Source organism: Protomyctophum parallelum (assembly GCF_964188405.1).
Source record: "Protomyctophum parallelum genome assembly, chromosome: 19".
NCBI lineage: Eukaryota > Metazoa > Chordata > Actinopteri > Myctophiformes > Myctophidae > Protomyctophum > Protomyctophum parallelum.
Window position 1 is genome coordinate 9,205,508 of NC_139717.1, and position 19,776 is coordinate 9,225,283.

Sequence of the window (19,776 nt, forward strand, 5' to 3'; positions counted from 1 at the left end):
GATTCGATCGTGATATGAATCCATTGAGCATTTACAATTTATTTTTCACCATTTATTAAAGGAGAATTCCACGGTAGTCGTTTTTTACTGAATTCTGTTGATATAATGTGAACCACTGTTAGGGGCTTTAAGAAGGTAGGCGGGGCCAAACGCCGTTCTGGTCGAGGCGGAAGCCAAAGACCGATAACATTGTGTGGACTTATTTCCACATCATCTACAAAGCTATTCCTGGCAGGGATTCAGCACAATACAGCACAAGGACACCATGTCTGTGTATTCAAGTGGCTGTCTGAAATACATCTCCCTTTTAGCTGCTGTTTTCCTTTTGTACAGAGAACCCATCCATCATCAAACTACTCTGCCGTCCATCGAATTGTTGGACAGGCACACCAAAAAACAACTCTATTCTTCTTCCTTTTTTGTTCCAATGCCTTTTCAACATGCGTTGGGTTGGACTCGATTATGCTCAGCAGTACATAACCGGGAGGGAATTCCTATAAGCTTAGAGCTTGATGTGCAGATATTCAGTCAATCCAGTAGTGTTTAAACAGGGCTGAAGTAATTTACAAAGCTCATATTCTGCCAGTGCAGCTTGTAAAATGGATGTGAAATCATGCAGCCAGGGAAAGGGGGGGGATCCAATTTCTTAATGGCAGTTATTAAATCAGTTAGGTATGCTACTCCCTTTAAAAACCTGTGGAACGTGACATAGTTTCAGGCGTTAGCCTTGAGGGAAGCAACCCTGTCCTTGCTATGGTGTATTTCACAGTTTTATACAGTATCTTTCCCCATAATTACTCCACCAATGACACAGTAAGATTATTTTTATGGTGTGACATAAGGCCAAGCCATCTAGAACAGGATTTTGTCTGTCCCTACAGCAGAGCAGATCTTCAGTAATATTTCAGTTCAATCGCAATAATGCTCTCGAAGCGATACTTCCTTACTTAACACCCCCGCCGTCGCGTTGCTGGGACGAGTCTCAGACAATGTGAGGTGGGGTCCTGGAGGCCGGCATTATTGGCTGTTAGCCGTGGGATGAAAAAAGTGTGATAGTATTGTACATTCAAGTCTTATTCACTGAGAAGCATGCGCTATTGATTACAGCTGTGTGGATAACACTGGGTATACAATGATAGTCAGACAGATATCCTATCGTCGATGTTGAGTGGAAAGCTGTTACATTTCAGGAAATGGCAAAAGTAAATCTGTGGTCCAATGAATACAATGTAGTTGTTAGTCTGACAATCTCTCACAACACAGTGATGAGAGGCATTGAACATTCTTAACCACTTGAGAATCCTGTTGACTGGAGTTATGGGGTCTGTACTGGGTCCCCTCCTATAAGACGCAATAGCCCCATTGCGACACCTTGTAGACGGTCTTTTTCTGGCGAATGTTAATTATGACATACCCAGAAAAGGGGCTCTAGTGTTCATACTGTTTAATCTCCAAGTTCCATAAATGTAAATGAATTTGTCTTGGTAGTGAGGAGATATTGACATTTTAAAGATGATCAAGGTGCTACACAGTCCCTAAGACTATGAAATAATTGAAGACAAACATTGAAGACAAAAGTGTGTAAACACAAACACTTAAGACAAATGTGTGTAAACACAAACATTGAAGACAAAAGTGAGGATGCAAATTGGCCAGATGAGACGATGTATGATGACGTGTGATTGGTCAGATGAGATGATGTATGATGACGTGTGATTGGCCAGATGAGATGATGTACAGTATGATGACGTGTGATTGGTCAGATGAGATGATGTATGATGACGTGTGATTGGCCAGATGAGATGATGTATGATGACGTGTGATTGGCCAGATGAGATGATGTATGATGACGTGTGATGAGAAGAGTACGTGTCCTAATTTCAGACGGGTGTGATTTTTAAATCAAGTACAAATTTGACAGAGCAACTTTCACTTGTAGTTATATTAGTAATGTTTAACCAGGACTAGGAGTCTCTGTGCTTTAACTAGTACTGGAGTTGAGTACTTTGTCCGACACTGATCATTAAAGGTTATGTCACAGAAACATGGCAATGCACGGTTGCCTCGCACAGAGAGACTCTCCAACTTCAATTATGTTTGTAATGCATTCATCCATTACAGTTAGTGTGAGGGCATGCTTATATTGCATAGACTCAAGTAAAGGGTATAGGAAAAAAAAAAGACAAAGAAATAAAAGAAACCCGTCATGGCCCATTTAATCTCCACAGCTACAATACAGCTGCTGAGCCCAGGAATGCCATTGAGAGAAAGAAGCAGTCACTGAGAAGCCATTACGGATTTTTGCTTATATAAGCATAATCATGTTTCCCAGCAGCAGCATCCTGATGTTTAGGCCGAATCAATGAGCCAGGAGACAATTTGACATGACCTTGATGTGTTTGTCCAGAGGAAAAGGGCCCCAAGGAATCAATGGGAGGGTAACAGGATAGGTGGGTACCACTTTTGTTGACCTAAAACTATGACAAAACATGGTCGTCGACTACCTTTTTGTACTGATAAAAAAATCACACTTGTGAAGTGAGGGGCGCTCTTATCGTCAATCATCATACATCATCACATTCCAGCCAATCACAATAATCTCAATGCCATGGTACACTCTGTGCTCAGCCAATCAAATCATCGCTATGGGGTACACACATTTCTCAGCCAATCAAATCAACGCTATGGGGTACAAACAAACACTTTTTGGGGGCTAGCGCCCCACAAAAAGAAATGCATACTAAATAAAGACTAAGCTATGATGACAATTTCGTCAATAACTGGACTAAAATGTTAGGTTGGGACTAGTGGAGAAGAGTTCCAGTAAAACTAAAAGACAAGTCATGTTATGTTTGGTAGCAGAGAACTTTCAGACAGAGAACCAGGAAGTGCAGAACGTCTCCACGTTTTGGGACTACACATTCAACCAGTCTATACAGTACAGTACAGCACTGGAGCACCCTCCCACTCCGTTTCTCTGATGCTGTCACTATTTCCCTGCCCCCCGCCCCCCTGCCCTCTAATCTCTCTCTCTCTCTCTCTCTCTCTCTCGCTCTCGCTCTCGCTCTCGCTCTCTCGCTCTCTCGCTCTCTCTATCTCTCTCTCTCTTCTGATTAATAATAAGTGGGGCACTCTCCAAATTGCCTAGTGCAGCCTGAAGGTGTGAGACTCATGAAACGTATCTGCTAGTGATAAGCATGGGTATACATTACTATATGAACTGCTACTTTATCCCCATGTACGCATGTGACTTAAGACCTATACGTCGTTGTACGACTAATACCGAAAACAGAGCTCAGAACGTGTCACATTGTGACTTGTTGTGGGCTTGTAGATCTGCCATTTTAGCTATTTTCCCAAAATATGGGATGCCTGCAGGGTTAATGTGGTTAAAATGAAATAAATAGATTATGCAGAGTCTATGCCTGGGATCAATTAGACAGATGTGAAAGGGAATATGGCAGTCTGAATTATGTAATTGACTGCGTCACTATTTTCGGTGAGAGGGCATTTTCTGATGTATTGTGATCACTCAACAGAGCATGTGACATTATTGGATCGAATTTGACCTAGATTCATTGTCATTGTGTGTGTGTGTGTGTCTCTCTCTCTCTCTCTCTCTCTCTCTCTCTCTCTCTCTCTCTCTCTCTCTCTCTCTCTCTCTCTCTCTCTCTCTCTCTCTCTCTCCCTCTACGATGGAATAAAACAGATACAACTAGAAAAAGTGCCCTTCTGGGCACAGGTCTCCACCAAGAAGATAGGAGTGTGTGTGTTGTTCTGCAAAATGTTTAGGAGTAATATCGTGTGTGTGTGTGTGTGTGTGTGTGTGTGTGTGTGTGTGTGTGTGTGTGTGTGTGTGTGTGTGTGTGTGTGTGTGTGTGTGTGTGTGTGTGTGTGTGTGTGTGTGTGTGTGTGTGTGTGTGTGATGTGTCTTGGCCATAGACTGTAAAAAATATGGACAAAGCGTTCCCCGGGTCTAACATGAACGTAAAATGAAGCCTGTAATGATATGCTAATTCCTGATGTAAGTCGCCATCTTTTGGTACCAGCTGGCCATTGGCTGGCTCCGTTTTGTACCAGCTGGTCATTGGCTGCCCAGACAACGAGGCGGGACTTCCCCCCTTCTTCTCCGTTGGTTTTTATTTTGACTCGAGTGGGAGGAGAAGACTCTTGAGTGGGAGGGGAATCCCGATCATAGACTGTAACGGTAGCCACGCCCCTCAGAACATACGCGACTTTATGGTCATTTTTTTAATTAATGGGACCATAATTTTCCAAAAAGAATATTATGACATTAGAAATTAGACTTTAAACTAGTGACTGGAAGAAGAAAGTATTCATGACCATGTTTATTAAGGTAATACAGTCTAGGTGAAGTTGGGCCAAAATACATGGGCCTCTATGGAGCTATGGGGCTTTTTGGGTCCAGTCCAGCGCCACAACAGGCCATTATATGAACTACCGATTTCAAATGAGGCTTCACGAAATATCTGGCTGACTGCCCCCCTGGTCTTGGCCTGTTGTAGCACCACCATGAGGCTGATTCGAAAACTGCATTTCTTCCTCAACCTAGTGGGAATATGCATGCATAGTTTCATCGCAATCGGACACTGTGTTGAGGAGTTGTGGCGATTTGTACAAAACGGGTACAAAGTGAGCTACTCCTGAAAAGTTTAGAAGCCAATCGTAGCCAATCAGGATGGATTATGAGAAACCAAACAAACTGTCTTGATCACATGACTATGGAGAACATGTGTACCGATTTGCGTGAAATTTTGATAAAATCTGACGGAGTAATATTAGAAAATGTGTTTTACATATGTCAGCCTCCTGGTGGCGCTATAAAGAGCAGATGTGAAAAATTCCAGGCAAAGGTTTTGTGTGCATACAAAGTTTTACACATATCCGTGCAGTTAGAGGTAAAAACACTAATCGGCCAGTTATAGCGCCACCATGAGGCTGAGTTGAAAATGTTCAAGTGGCATTGTGGCAATTTGTCGAGCAGCAGGTGTCGAAAGCATCGTGTAGCAAAGTATATTATCTGTAACACGCTTTCCTGCGATGTAAACTCTAAATGTTACATGAGCTTCTGTTATGTGGGGTGGGAAGATTTTAATGCTCAATGTGGCACAAAAATAAATCATGAATGCAGATGAGGTTCAGTTAATGCCGATGCTTGTAGACGCAATCAACCCACCCCAAATAAAATACAGAGTGGGGTCTGTGGCTCTGCTTCCGCCTGGCTTTATCCGTTTTATTTATTTATTACTGCTCCATGTCTCCAATATCAAACGGTCCCTCTGTTCACTGCAGCAAGACAGATGGTTCAGAGAGATAAAGCCAATTACTGCTGGCGGTCCGTTAGAACCTCAACAGCAGGAAGACTTCTCACTTTTGAGAAGCTAGAGTGGAATGCAAATATACGTATATATACCCATTACCCTCCTCTCCTCTTGCTTTAATGAAAAATTGTGAATCACTCCCACATTAACCACAGCAGTTAGTTAAGTCTCCGATTGGTGAAATTACATGTGTAATGCGCTCTGATCTTGATGGCTCTATCACGGCCCGTATCACTCTTCCAGGCCTTCACAGCCTCACACTCTGTCGTTAAAGTGAAACGGTGGCTTAGCTGTGCCATTACGGAGAAGTGCCTCGTTATCTTTACACTGCAATTAACCTGTGGGGTTTCAATTAATTCCCCTTCTTTCTCTGTGTCTTATTTTGTCCAGGATGATCCCAGCGTCCAGCAAAGCCTTCCTGGTGACCAACCTGGTGTCCGGGACCCGATACGATCTGTGTGTGCTGGCGGCCTGGGACGACTCGGCCACCACCCTGACTGCCACCAATGTGGTGGGCTGCACCCAGTTCTTCACCCAGGATGACTACGCCCAGTGCCAGTCCCTGCCAAGCCAGCTGCTTGGGGGCACCATGATCCTGGTGGTGGGGGGCATCATCGTGGCCACGCTGCTGGTCTTCATCGTCATCCTCATGGTGCGGTACAAGGGCGGGGATGCCGAGCCGCACGCAGGCAAGCTGACAAACGTCAGCGAGACACACTCGCAGACCAACGGGGGCCGCCTGGGGCCGAATGGAGGTCTCATGCCCCCGTTGCAGTTGCAGTCCCAGTCCCGTTCTGGGTCCCAGTCCCTATCCCCGTCCCAACCTATCCTCAAACCCAAGGCCAAAGTGACGCTGCAGGATGAGGTGGTGGAGTTCAAGTGTGGCTCCCTCCAGAGCAGCCTCACCGCCTCCTCTTCCTCCTCAGACTCGCTGGCGGGGGGCTCATACAGCCCCAACAGTGCGCTGGCCAGCATCTGGAGATCGGCCCCCGCCAAGCCACAGCGGGCCAACCTGGACAACCTCCTCGGGGCCTTTGCCTCGCTGGAGTTGCGGGGCTCGCAGGGACGAGACCTGAGGCCGCTCTCCATGGCCGGCGGCCTCTCTGGCCTGGAGCGTGACTCTATGGCCACGCCGCCCACAGACCGGGAGCCTCTCCTGGGCCGGACGCTGGACTCTCGTTTGAGCCGGCTCCTCATGCTCCCTCTGGACTCCAAGGTGCCCAGGCGGAGCCAGTCCTTCGACATGGGGGACGTGGCCGGTCCTGTGGGCAGCGGCCCGGGTAGCAATAGCGGCAGCAGCGGCCCCCAGGCGTGCAACAGCTACCCACGGAGGTTCAGCAGCATCTGGACTAAACGGAGCCTGTCGGTGAACGGCATGCTGCTACAGTGTGACGAGGAGGGCCCCGATACGGGAGAGAGCAAAGGGACGATAGACAGCGCCGACTGGGTGATGGAGAGCACGGTTTAGTGTGTGTGTGGGGGGGGGGGGGGGTTACAACCTGACACACTCCATCAAACAATGCCCAACGGATAGATGGCAAGCAGCCCTGCCAGACAGACAGACAGACAGACAGACAAGCCTGATGCATTCTTCATCGTACGACAGTGTTGCAGACCAAAAAGCCGATCTACAGTATAAGATCACGATCTATGATACAGTACATTGTGAGCTTTTATACAGCTGTGTTTTTCAGACTGCAACACTGCCGTACGGTACGACAGAGCATACATTAGGGAACAGACAGACAGACCCACTGGTCGTTCAACCTCCCCTTCCTCTCTGTTCTGCATGAATTGTTTCTGTGATACATCGGCCCGGAACTGATGTATTCACTTGACAGCCATGTTTTGCTTATCATCCCTCGTGTTGCGGAGGATGAACCAACTACTGTACAGAACAGAATGATTGGATGTCTGTGAGACATTGGACAAGGGGGGGTGCACAGTAAATGGCCAAAACTATTTGAATAAGACGCTTTGGATTACTTTGCCTCATAATTTGTACAGAAGTGAACATGGTCTTGTTTTAAGAGAGACAATGACTATTTGGCCACCATGTATACTCAAGGAAATGTGACATTCAGAAATATGGTGAAAGACCCTCGGACTACTATTAATTGTGCTGTGTAAATGTAATATATGTAATGCAATTAAAGTTTTTTTTTAAATATATATATATATATATATATATATTTTGCTGGTCAAACACGCATTGCTGAAATATTAGTTTCTCCCTCTGCACAAGAGCAGGGGTATGGCTAATATTTACAGTTCTGAAACCTGAATGTGTGTCTATTCTCATTTCTGACACTGACAGAAACCAGTTAAACCTTATCTGACTGAACGAGTAGCCTATAAATAGACGTGATGCTACAATTCCTAAAGATGTAAAAGAGAAACAAATGGAAGGAAAGAAAAGGATTTATTGACAAAAAATGTATGTGAATAATATATTTACTTTCTATACAGAGTATATATTTGAGGGTTTTATTGAATAATTCAGTATGGTATCAATATCAGATTTTATGCAATCATATTGGTTAATACATCGATCAATAAATCAATCAGTCCTGAAAACAAATTAATGTTTCCCGTACAGTTGTTATGATGTGAGGAGTCCGTAAACTATTGACGTCAGTTTTCATAATGCCAAATAACTGAGGCTATAACAGTAACAGGGGGAAGATTGTTCGAAGACAATTATTTATCTTCTGTATTTGATTTATTTCTCAATACTGGCAGCAACATAATCAAGTTGTATGTTGATGATGGATATCATTTGAAGACGTCTTTCTCTGAAAACTGTATATCAAAAAAAAGAAGGAAAAAAAAGAAAAAAGAAAGAAAAAGCATTTAAACACATTATTGTAACTTATTTCATTCATATTCGGTGTACTGGTTAATGAAGTTCATTCAGTATGTCCAAAATATAGCTGACTTGGCCTGTAAACATTTTTGGCATTTTGTCAGTCAACTTACGGTACCTCTGTTCCCAATTTTGTGATATCAATCATTTTGTAAGAGTAGAGTTTTCAATTGGTGTAGATAGAATTTTTTGGAAACAAAAAACTCCCTTTCTTTTGACTTTTTGTCCTTATACCACGGGAAATGTAGCCTATATAAAATTCCTACTGGGTCAAATCAACCACATGGGAGTACAGGTTTAACTAAAACTAACGCCATGGGCCTTGTGATATTATAATAAGACCCATTTCATGACAACACAATGCAAAGGTTTTGCAGTATGTTCAACAACGTTGAAGTTGTTTGCTTTTATTCTGTCCAGTGTAGTTGCATGTTTTTGACAAACAAACCAATACATTCAGTCAAAGTAAAAATACCATATACAGTATATAAACTGTCATTTCACATGTTGTGTTGTCTGATTACTTTTTTGTGATATCTTGGATTGACTGCGCGTGTACAATGTCTCTGTATATTGGCTTTTTTGTACAATATTCCAGTGTGTAAGAATGTGTATTCTGACAAAAAGCTGTGTACTGGTGTCTCTGGAGGTGAGGAGGTACACTACACTGGCATTACAGCCTACCTAACTGTACACATTTCTTACCTGGAGTTGTAGAAGATGTTTGTGTGGTCAAATCTATTGTTTTTGCTACTAAAAGATAAAACTAAAATTGCCTAAAACAGCCATGTTGTCTCAGAGTATTTTATTTATTTTTATTTTGGTTAATACACAACTAGTACAAAAAGCACTCGTTAGAATATCATAATTAAGCAATATTATATATAATATATAATTGTAATATTGCAATTAGTTGCCCTTAAAACTAAGAAAAGCGCTGAAAGAATAGATGACAGATGTAGTCATTACGACCACAAATGTCCCAAGAAACTAGCTAGCCTAGCCACCGAGTTTGCTAGCGCTCTGGGTTGAATGTATGACACTATCTGCAGTGATGTATTGTACTGTATGACGTTCAAGTGACAACACAAGACCATAACACTTCATATTTTAGATGTCTAACTAAACATATGACAGATGGTGCTATATTTGGTGACCAAAGGTCAAGGTTGACAATGAACCATCCACCGCTCTCAGTTCAGTTTTTTAAACAATTATTGTTGGCATACTGTCTGGCGTTGGTTCTCAAAATGTTGTGGTTCGTCTTGACCACTTAATAACCGTGATGGTTAAATGGGTGAGGCACATGCATTATCACAGCATGTTTATTTTAATGATCAATCAATTGATTGTGTTCCGGTTTGAAACAATGAAACTAATGCCATACAAGTTACTATTTGTTGGTATCACAAAGAAAAGAAAATCCCCCCCAAAGTGACTTTTTTTTAACAAGAACATGCTTTATGTTATCAATACAATCGTAGTGGGCCCATTTGCAACATCCTCACGGCCCACCAGTGGGCCCCAGCCCACAGGTTGATAACCACTGTGCTATGACAATACTAGCATTTCTTTCCTAGCTAATATTTGTCCTTGCATTCATTATGATAACAGAACCGAGCACATCTCTAGAGAGAAACCATATTGGAGTGTCCTTCCTCATGTGGTAAAGGTCACAGATCTGACTTTTCAACGTGTTTCATCAGCAGCTAACCGTGCAGCACAGTGAATGTCAAACAACACAGCAGCATTCATACGGATCTTTTCGCACATCAATATTATCCTCTTTAGGGCATTGGTTCTCAAACTTGTTTTAATTTAAAGCACCCCTGGTTTGGTATGCATTAGGCCACACGGACCCCCCATAACTCTGAGAGTGTACAAATGGAACCACATTTTATTCCAATATCGTACCATTTTGGTTTGTGAATAATACAAATGTGCAATGTGCAAAATAAATTTCCGGTCTTCAAGCTCACAACATAGATCTGCTATTTTAAGTAGTTTTGCTCTTGTATACATGTAATTAAAAAATCACACCCGTGTGAAATGAGGCGTGCTCTTGTCATTGTACATCAATTTATGTTATTTAACCAACCATTTAAAAAAATCATTCAATATATTTCATAAATTATATTTAACGTATATTTAAAATATAAAAGACTATGGAGAAAAAAAACATTTATGTATAATATCAGATATAGACTTAACTAAATTCGTATTCTTATTTATTTCTAGGTTGCAAATAAATAAAATCATATTTAGTGGAATTATCAGCTCTTGTCATCATACATCATCATGCATCATCCCATACTGGCCAATCAGAATGCCTGTTGCCTGTGATATGCAAATATGAGACGTGTGGGGACAAAAGCTGTATAATGGGAGGGGCTGCGCCCTCAGGGTGCTCTTATCATCATACATCATCACATGATTCCGGCCAATCACAATTGCCGTCCTCACTTTTCTGTCCTCACTTTTTATCCTCAATTCCATGCTCAGCCAATCAAATCATCGCTATGGGGTACACACAAGGCTAGGCAAGGGCTAGCGCCCCTCAAAAAGATAAGAGAAAAGTATAAAAAATTGATTATTTCAGGCCCAGGCCGTAGCATAACGGTCTGGGCACCGGACTGGTGATCCAGTCGCGGTGTGCCGCGGGTTCGACTCCCGGACCCGACACGGCCTTTACCGCATGTCATCCCCCCATCTCTCTCCCGTTTCCTGTCAGCCTACTTTCTATCCCTTAAAAAATCAATAAAGGCGTAAGCCGCAAAAAAATATCTTAAAAAAAAAAAAAAATTGATTGTTTCAAATAGCTATTAAGTCCCAATCTCTCAGACTCTCTCTCAGTGTCTTTATTCATGTTCAGCCAATCTCCAGAGTGGAGTGTGTGGAGAGGGTAGTGCAAAGTATTAGACCATGTTGGGACTCGGGAGTGTCTCTGGGATTTTTACTAGGGTTATGTAAGGGCAAGAACAGCTAGAGACAGAGAGATATACGAGAGAGAAGAAGTTTGAGTTTGGGATATAGATATTTCTTAAAGTTTATTCAAATAATTGAAGCACCACCACACACGGCCAGCTGAGTTGGTGAATTTCTATGAATAAAGATATTTACAGTCTGATATTATATTCATGGCAGAGCTCATGAACAAAATTGTTTTGTTGAAGAGAGGGTGCTTGAAAATATCGTAGCTACAAGTATGAATATGATAGTCTATTCCACTTGTGGCATAACCCCTATGTGGGATACACTGGGTTCATACTACAATCATACTGTATCATCTCATTCTGGCCAATTATTAGTCTTTTAATGTTTGTGTTTACACAGACACTTAAAACTGGTCATTCATTATCAATGGCATTACATGTTTGTGTTAGGACAAAGTTTGTGTTTACATGCACTAAAAGCACGCCCCATGCTGCCGATTTGCTCAAAAGACTAGAGTGTAAACACAAACGTTGTGTAAACACAAAAACACAAAAAGTGAGGATGCAAATTGTAATTGGCCAGAATGAGATGATGTATGTATGATGATAAGAGTGCCCCTCACTTCACACAGGTGTGATTTTTTATACAGATTTACGATACGCTGTGAGCTTGTAGATTGGACATTTTCTTCACACAACACCATCGTATGACAAAGTCCCACATTATATAAGTGCATTAACATAATATGGGTTTTTCCACAAGTTTGCAGATGGGCAAGCTTGTAGATGGGACATTTTCAGCACTGTTGTTTAGTGCCGTTTACTGTGGTATATGGGCTATTTAAGTTGTGTCAACAGGAGATTCTGTGGAAGAATTACATTACATGGGTTGGAGCCTTGAGGCTGTTGCAGTCTGGATGGGCAAAAAGTGCATAAGAAAAAGCTATCTCCTCCCTCAGTAACTACAGTCAGTCAGTGTGCCCTGTGCCCTGGTCAAAACAAAATACAGCTAGAGATAGTGCACTTGCCCATGGCTATTTTCAGAAACACCTTTGCAGCTTTACAAGCCTTGAAGTGCCTGAAGCCAGATGTAAGCCACAGCATCTACAAATGAATGGTGGTGCAGGGTTTCACATTGTGCCTGCAGGCAATCTTTTATATTTAATTCAATTGATTAGAGTGGAACATCACAATTATATCGTAATTACCGTGGATTAAAAGCAGACTTGATTGCGACTGAAGTGCAGTGCCACTGACCAAGCCTATACAGATTAAATCACAGGCGTGTGTAGCCCTCCATAATGATCAGAGGCAGTGCACGGAAACTAACTGTAGCCTAATCAAAGACAACAAAACAGTCATGGCAATTGTTATGACGGCATAGTATTAATTAAAAGAGCTTACTCTGATATATAAATAAAAAATACATAAAAACAAACAGCTATGTTATGTGTGAACAGTTATCACATGGGAATGGAACAGGCATGTGAAATAATCTGTAATGGCAGGGCTGAAATGTGGAATTGAACCATAATTAAAAATATTTTTGAATTACATCAATAGAGAGTATGCACATGCGTCACCTTTTCACCGGGGCACGCTCCCTCATCTAGACTGAGTGGCAAAACATTGAGCAGCATGGACTGCACTCCAAACTGCTTCCAAACTGACACAAAAATGAACCTGCACATTCAGTATACACACACACACACACACACACACACACATGCACGCACGCATGCACACACACACACACACACACACACACACACACACACACACACACACACACACACACACACACACACACACACACACACACACACACACACACACACACACACACACACACACACACACACTTTGAAAACCACTGGTATGGCCTTTGAAACAGACCCCATAAGAACTCAATTCATACTGAAATATTGCCATAACAACTCCGACAATACATTCTTATGTTATGGGATAAGCATGTTGTGTGGCCCTGCCACGTCTAGAGTTATTATGGAATTTCTTGGAGCAGCGGCCTCATGCATGTTGTTGCCATGACTAAAACATGAAGGCTTTAGGGAGCTCTGAGTGCTCTCCTGAGCCCCTGGGATGCCCAGAGCAATGTGAGGTCTGCTACTCACTACTGCACTGTGCTCAGACACATGTATACACATAGCATATGATACATTACACTTGGTTTACAGTAGGAACTAAGACCATGATGCATTCAATGTGAATGTTTGAGTAGGCTACATGTATGTTTTCACACTCTGAAATTTCACACTGAAATATATCTTGCATGATATAGGTGTCATCTATTTTTGCCAAATGTGCTACGTCCACAGAGAACATCTGCAGAAATGCTAAATAAAAAATATATATTCCCCCACAATGTATTCTATTGAACACTTCAAAGCAACTTAAAATGTTTATAGGACATTTATATGATAGGCTAATACTGCCCTCTTGTGGTCAATACTATTTCTACAAAACGCCGGAATCATTGTAGTAGCGTAGCAGAGTTTTACTCTACTTTGTTTATTTTGGTAATTATTTTGCGTGTGTGTGTGTGAGAGAGAGAGAGAGAGAGAGAGAGATCTTTTTGCGGTGGATCACATTATTACCCGGGCAACCTGACTGAAGAGACGCTTATTGCTTGCGTAAATTTGGGCCAGGTGTTCAAATGGGTAAATCCACACTGGGCCACCCACGTTTGGTTCAAGTAGCGGCTAGCCTGAGTGCCAGTGTTGGTTTAACCATCAATTTGTTTATTTATTATGTTGGATTTGATTAAATAGGCACTTTATGTACAGCATGCATAAAGTATATTGGCTACTAGCTCTGGTCCACATAGCTCTAATGCCGTCGCAACGGCTGTAAGGCTATGGATCAGAGCTATGCTACACTAGCCTGATGTGGAAGATAAATGATCACCTACTCCACAGAAAGAGCTCTGGACATTACGCGTAATGTTAAACCATTTTGTCAGTCACTCACTACAACAACTTTTGGCCTGGAGAAGACACTGATAAATACACACAATATGGATTTTGCTGTCTGACAATCTTGCTGGGAGCTGTGAGAGCTATCGCTATCACTCCAGACCCCATGGTCCACCATATACCCAGCTGCATCACATAAGTTTGCAACTGCACTTGCTGTGAGTATACCTCCTTTACCATATTGTGCCATTTGTGCCATAGCATTTGAATGGATAACTTAAAACATTGGGAGATCAGGTGACGAAACAACGATCAGGTCCTGTCATGGAATGTTTACTTTGAACAGTAGTTCTACTTTAATAAAAATACCAGTGGGGATGCAATGGGCAGAATGCCACCTTACTGCATGGAGGTTGGGGGGGGGAAACAAATTAGCCTACCTTTTACAGTAAAACATTAACCATTGTCTTTAATAGTCAAGGAAGACTATACAATATTGGTTTAATCAATGTGTTGACAGTTTATTTCTTTATACAGCACAGTATATCTGGTTTTATTGAATAAAATCACACTCGTGTGAAATGAGGGGCGCTCTTACATCATCATGCATCATCACATTCCGGCCAATCACAATTGGCGTCCTCACTTTTTACCCTCAAATCCGTGGTACACAGAGTACAGACACAGAACGGAGGGTTATGGCAATAATTGTAATGATTGTTCTATTGAAGAAAAGCAATAATGGTAATATATTACTTTAATTTTTATTAATGTATACATTTCAGGTATTTACTATGACAACCTGCATTTCCGTGTGCCACGTAACGCCTCCATAATGGTCATGCCTCAAGTCATGACCCCACCCATCCTTCCTGTTCTGACATTCCATATGTTGATCTGACCTCATCAAACCCTGTATACACTCAAGACACGTTCCATATATGGCCAGTACAGAATTAATTTCATATGTTGATCCGACCCCGGGCCCCCATGCCAAAGCACCAGCACTCGCCCAGCAGTCTGACATCACCCAGGTGGATGAGTGCCCTTAGGGCGAGGTCGCTTCTCGCCCTCAGGGCATCTTACTGGTATTCAAAGTTCAAAAATATCTAAGGCCTCATTTATAAGAGAATATGAATTCCAGAGCTAGATATACTGTATGTATATAGCAGATACAATTGTGACAGAACCATACAACAACAAACTTGAAGAGAATACAATATACAAAATAATTAAATACATTCAATACAATCAAGGATGTATAGAAAAACTATTCAAAGATATATATAGAGATTAAGTACATGTCCTGAAAATGTGTCCTAAATGCCCCTAGTTACCGGTATATAATGAATTGAGTCATAACATGTTATATAAAAAATCATCATGACAAAATATATTTGATAATTAGGTTTTACAAAAAAAGATTTAAGGTAAAAGTCTACATTAAGGCCAAAAGGAGATAGTGTTTTTAAGGTCAACAAACATTGTGTAAACACAAACATTGAATACAAAAGCAAATTGTGATCGGCTGGAATGACATTTGTGATGATGTGATTGGTTGAGCATGGAATGTGATGTATGATGATAAGAGCGCCCCCTTTAAAAAAAAACTTTTTACTTTTAGTCTCTCTCTGCTAGTCAACTCAACTGCTTTATGTCCACTTGGAAAAGCAAGTAAGGGATTCCAGCTGTAATAATGAAATGATACCGGCAGTATGACAACTAATTATTGGATTATAGTCCAGGAAAATAACATTATTTTTAGGGCCTATGCCCAGCTTTTAGTGTGCATGCATGTACACACACAAACATTAAATGCCAATGGTAATGAATGGCCAGTTTTATGTTATTGTCCTAACACAAACATTATCCCATTCTGACCTGAGATCAGATTCATACGAGGTTTCCACTGGACACACACTGGTCTGATGAACCCATTCTGACCTGAGATCAGATTCATACGAGGTTTCCACTGGACACACACTGGTCTGATGAACCCATTCTGACCTGAGATCAGATTCTAAAAATGTCAGTCGTTCTTTGATTTTTACAAAAATAGCAGACCTACAAGCTCGTAGCGCGCCACTCGGTGGCGCGCTATGAGCTTAACATGATGCTTACACCAAAATGGGTGCCCGCCCAGAATGGGTTAAATGCCATTGATAATGAATGGCCAGTTTTGAGTGTTTGTGTAAACACAAACATTAAAAGACTAATGTTTGGCCAGAATGAGATGATGTATGTCGATGAGGTATCATGATGATAGTGCCCCTCACTTCACACGGGTGTGACTTTTAATTTATGTATCATTGCTTGCTAAATAAAACAAAATATTCACAAATTTTATTAACCACTTATGCCATAATTATACTTAAATGAAGGCTGGATAGCCGAAACATTTGTCCTGTGGTGTAGATAATAAACCTTCGAAAGTATATTCTTGGTGCATACAGTGCGATCTCTTCACCTATTCTACAATATTTATACTTAAAGTGGTTCAAATGATTTGTATGGTTAATTGGGGGTCCCTGAACCCCAAGGATCTCCCCTACTGGCTACTAGTGGCGTTTGACATTAATGGTTGGCGCCTGCGCAGTAGCTCCATGCTGCAGTGTAGCCTGCAGACTTTTGGTGACAGCCTCGCATCATCGCATGGGCAGTTTGGGCACACCAATGCGAACGGGGGCGCGCGTGTGTGTGTGACTTTTACGACTGTGTGCGCGCTCAAACGTTATCTTATTCCCGATCCAGTCCATAGTAAACCGTCCATAGAGTTGACAATAAAAAAGTAACACTAAGTAGTAGTGGAATATGAAGGACGCATGTGTGAAGGACACTTCGGGTTGCTGATTATAAACATGGCCTCGCCAGCAAAGCACTCCATCATACCTCAAACGAACGAGGCACAAATCAAAGCATGCTCGCTGCTCTTCTACAAGGCCGTGCGCGATCTGAAGCCCGTCTGGATGCTGGAGGACATGCGGACGATGGAGACCTTCTACCAGGAGGACGACGCCAGCCAGCGGACCTACAGCCCCTCCGAGGCGCTGCTCTACGCTATAGTGCACGACCACCAGGCCTACGCGCGGCACCTGCTAAATCGAAACGCCGACGAGGCGCTCGCCAAACCCGGCGAGCGCTTCTGCTGCTGCCCGTCCTCCGCTCCGCACCTCGCCATGGCGGTCCGCTATGACAGGCGCTACATACTGGGTCTCATATTGCTGGAGGCGCACCGGATACCCGGCAGCGTCGGCTCTCGTGGCAGCGGCGCGGGCGGGTGTTTTCACACGGAGGACGGCAAGACGCCGCTGCATCTGGCGTGCGAACTCCTGCGCCCGGAGGCTGTCGTCATGTTGCTGGGCAACGGAGCGTCGCCGCGCGCCAAGGACCACGACGGCAGGACGCCCTTGGACATCATCCTCCAGCGCCTCGGAGACTCCAAAGCAGGGAACCACGGTGGAAACACGAGGCAGTGTTTGGACAATATGTTGATGTTTATGCCCGAGATTAATTTCAAAATGAAAAGTGCACTTGGTGAAAAGCCTGAGTTTTGGGCCAAACTTCTCGGCGAGGACACATTTAATTATCTAGCTGGAAAGAGCCCAGCTCCTTTGGTGCTCCTTGCCATGCAAACTATTCTGAAGCAACTCAGCCCTGCAAGGTTCTCTGATAGCCTGCATGAATTGCCAATACCTCTCTCCTTGAAACCAACCGGCCTACCTCGCAGTCAGCATGAGACATTAAAAGTGTTGTTATAGCATGATTTACATGGTATAGGCCAGTGGCTCTCAAGGTAAAATCCGGGGGCCCCAGAGGACCTTGCCAGGGTTCCAGGTGGTCCCGACTCCCCAGGAAAATGACTGATGGTTTAGGAACCAAATGGAACCTAGGCTACTCTATGTATATGTAGCCTAACTCTAAAAGTGTAAAAGTGACCATTTGGGCTCCATTTTATTCTCTTAGGAGTGACAGACCTAATGTCAGTAATGTGTTCCATTTGTACACCCAGAGATGGGAGATATAGGCATGAGATTAGGCCTGAGATTTGTACAGACCTTAATGGGTCCATTTGGTTCCTATAACTATAACTACCCACTTTGAGAACCACTGGTTTAGGCCACAGTGTAATGTAGCCTGCTTAAAATATTCAAACGGTATGAATCTATAGACTGTGATGTTGTAGCTTGATTTGTGTCTGAGCATGTATGACTGCAGTGGGCTAGCTGCTAGCCTACTGTGTTTACTGTATGAATCTATAGATGCTGATGTTGTAGCTTGATGTGTGTCCGTGTGACGTATGGACTATGGAGACAGAGCATGTATGACTGCAGTGGGCTACAGTGTATATATACTGTAGCCTACTGTTTATGGTTTGCTATCCTATGAAAGGGGTGCAAAACTACAAATGGACCCAGTGTCAACCTTTAATGAATATGCAATGTTTATTGTTTAAATGTTATTGTTTAAGAAAATGAAGCCATAGATCATTTTAAAAGTGTCTGGCATAAACATTATGTTATGTGCCACATGATGGAGTGATTGTGACAATACATGGAGCCTTAAAGGTATGTTCAGGCAACAATAAATGAAGCTAAGACCATGAGATACTTATTTTTATTTATTTATGTGTATATGTATGTATTTGCTCTTATTTCAATCTGGGGGTCCAAAAGGAGGTTAGGTAAAATAATAATAATAATAATAATAATAAATATATATATATATATATTACCCTCCCAAAAGGAGGGTAGGTAAAAAAATATATATCTATATCTATATTTTTTTACCTACCCTCCTTATGGACCGTCCGACCACCAGATTGAAATGTATTTGGCTGTATTTGTTTAATAAGAGCATGATTTTTTTAAGTTGCCTGAATTAGACATAGAAGGAGGGACACCCACACACTGCCACTCGCTGGTTCAAGAACATTTATTAGTAAAGAAATGCATTTCTTTGAACCAGCAAGTGGCAGTGTGCGGGTGTCCCTCCTTCTACGTTTACTGCCTTGTTGTCGCCAACCCAGATGCGCAAAATCTTAACCGGGTGTGCGGAAGTCTTCTCTTCAAAAGTTGCCTGAATTGTAAATGGAATGTTAAATCAATGAATTGCAAGCAATTGTCTTCATGTAGTACATACAATGCACACAGCATGCTATATCAAGACACGTTATACATGGAGCAGGTTAAGCCCATGCTCTACAGAGGGCAATGAAACGTTAAACTCCCCTTTAACCAGGCTCTGGGTGATATATGCCTTGAGAGGTAGTTTGGGATTAACAATAAAGTGTCACATGTTTGCGTGATTGTGATATATAAATCCCTTAAACGTATACTCACAAGAATCATAGTACGTGGTTACATTTTTTTAGAAAGATGTTTAAACAAGTGTGTGTGAGTTGCCATGTCTATCCATACATTTTTCAACACAGCTCAGGTTCTGAATTCATTGCCATCCTTCAGTAAATACGGGTTTTGTGTGTTACTGCTGCGCCCTTTGTTAATCCATCCCTTTGATTGACACACAAAAGACACGATGAGCTCAGAACAATGTCATGCCAGTTCGTTGGTGAGAATGGACATGTGTGAGTATATGTGCAGAATGTAAACACACCTAACTTGTGATGGCACATTCTTATGGACTGTGCAACAGGTCGTGGGCTCAGCTGAAGAAAACGGCCCAAAACAGCCAGATGGCGGGGT

The 19,776-nt window shown here is 42.4% G+C and overlaps 2 protein-coding genes across 2 annotated transcripts in view; both read left to right on the plus strand.

Moving 5' to 3' along the window:
- The window catches only part of lrfn2b (leucine rich repeat and fibronectin type III domain containing 2b), a 64,427-nt gene extending 57,514 nt beyond the window's left edge, over positions 1-6,913 (plus strand). Inside the window, exon 4 of the mRNA XM_083790113.1 lies at positions 5,733-6,913. Coding sequence (XP_083646239.1) covers positions 5,733-6,810 — 1,078 coding nt within the window. The 3' untranslated portion in view covers positions 6,811-6,913. The remainder of the gene's footprint in view (positions 1-5,732) is intronic.
- A 10,019-nt stretch (positions 6,914-16,932) lies between these two features.
- On the plus strand, positions 16,933-17,832 carry LOC310876496 (ankyrin repeat domain-containing protein 9; the record flags this gene model as incomplete). The annotated part of the gene is made up of 1 exon (XM_083790044.1): positions 16,933-17,832. The coding sequence occupies one exon, from the start codon at positions 16,933-16,935 to the stop codon at positions 17,830-17,832; it is 900 nt and encodes a 299-aa protein (XP_083646170.1).
- Between the last annotated feature and the right edge of the window lie 1,944 nt (positions 17,833-19,776).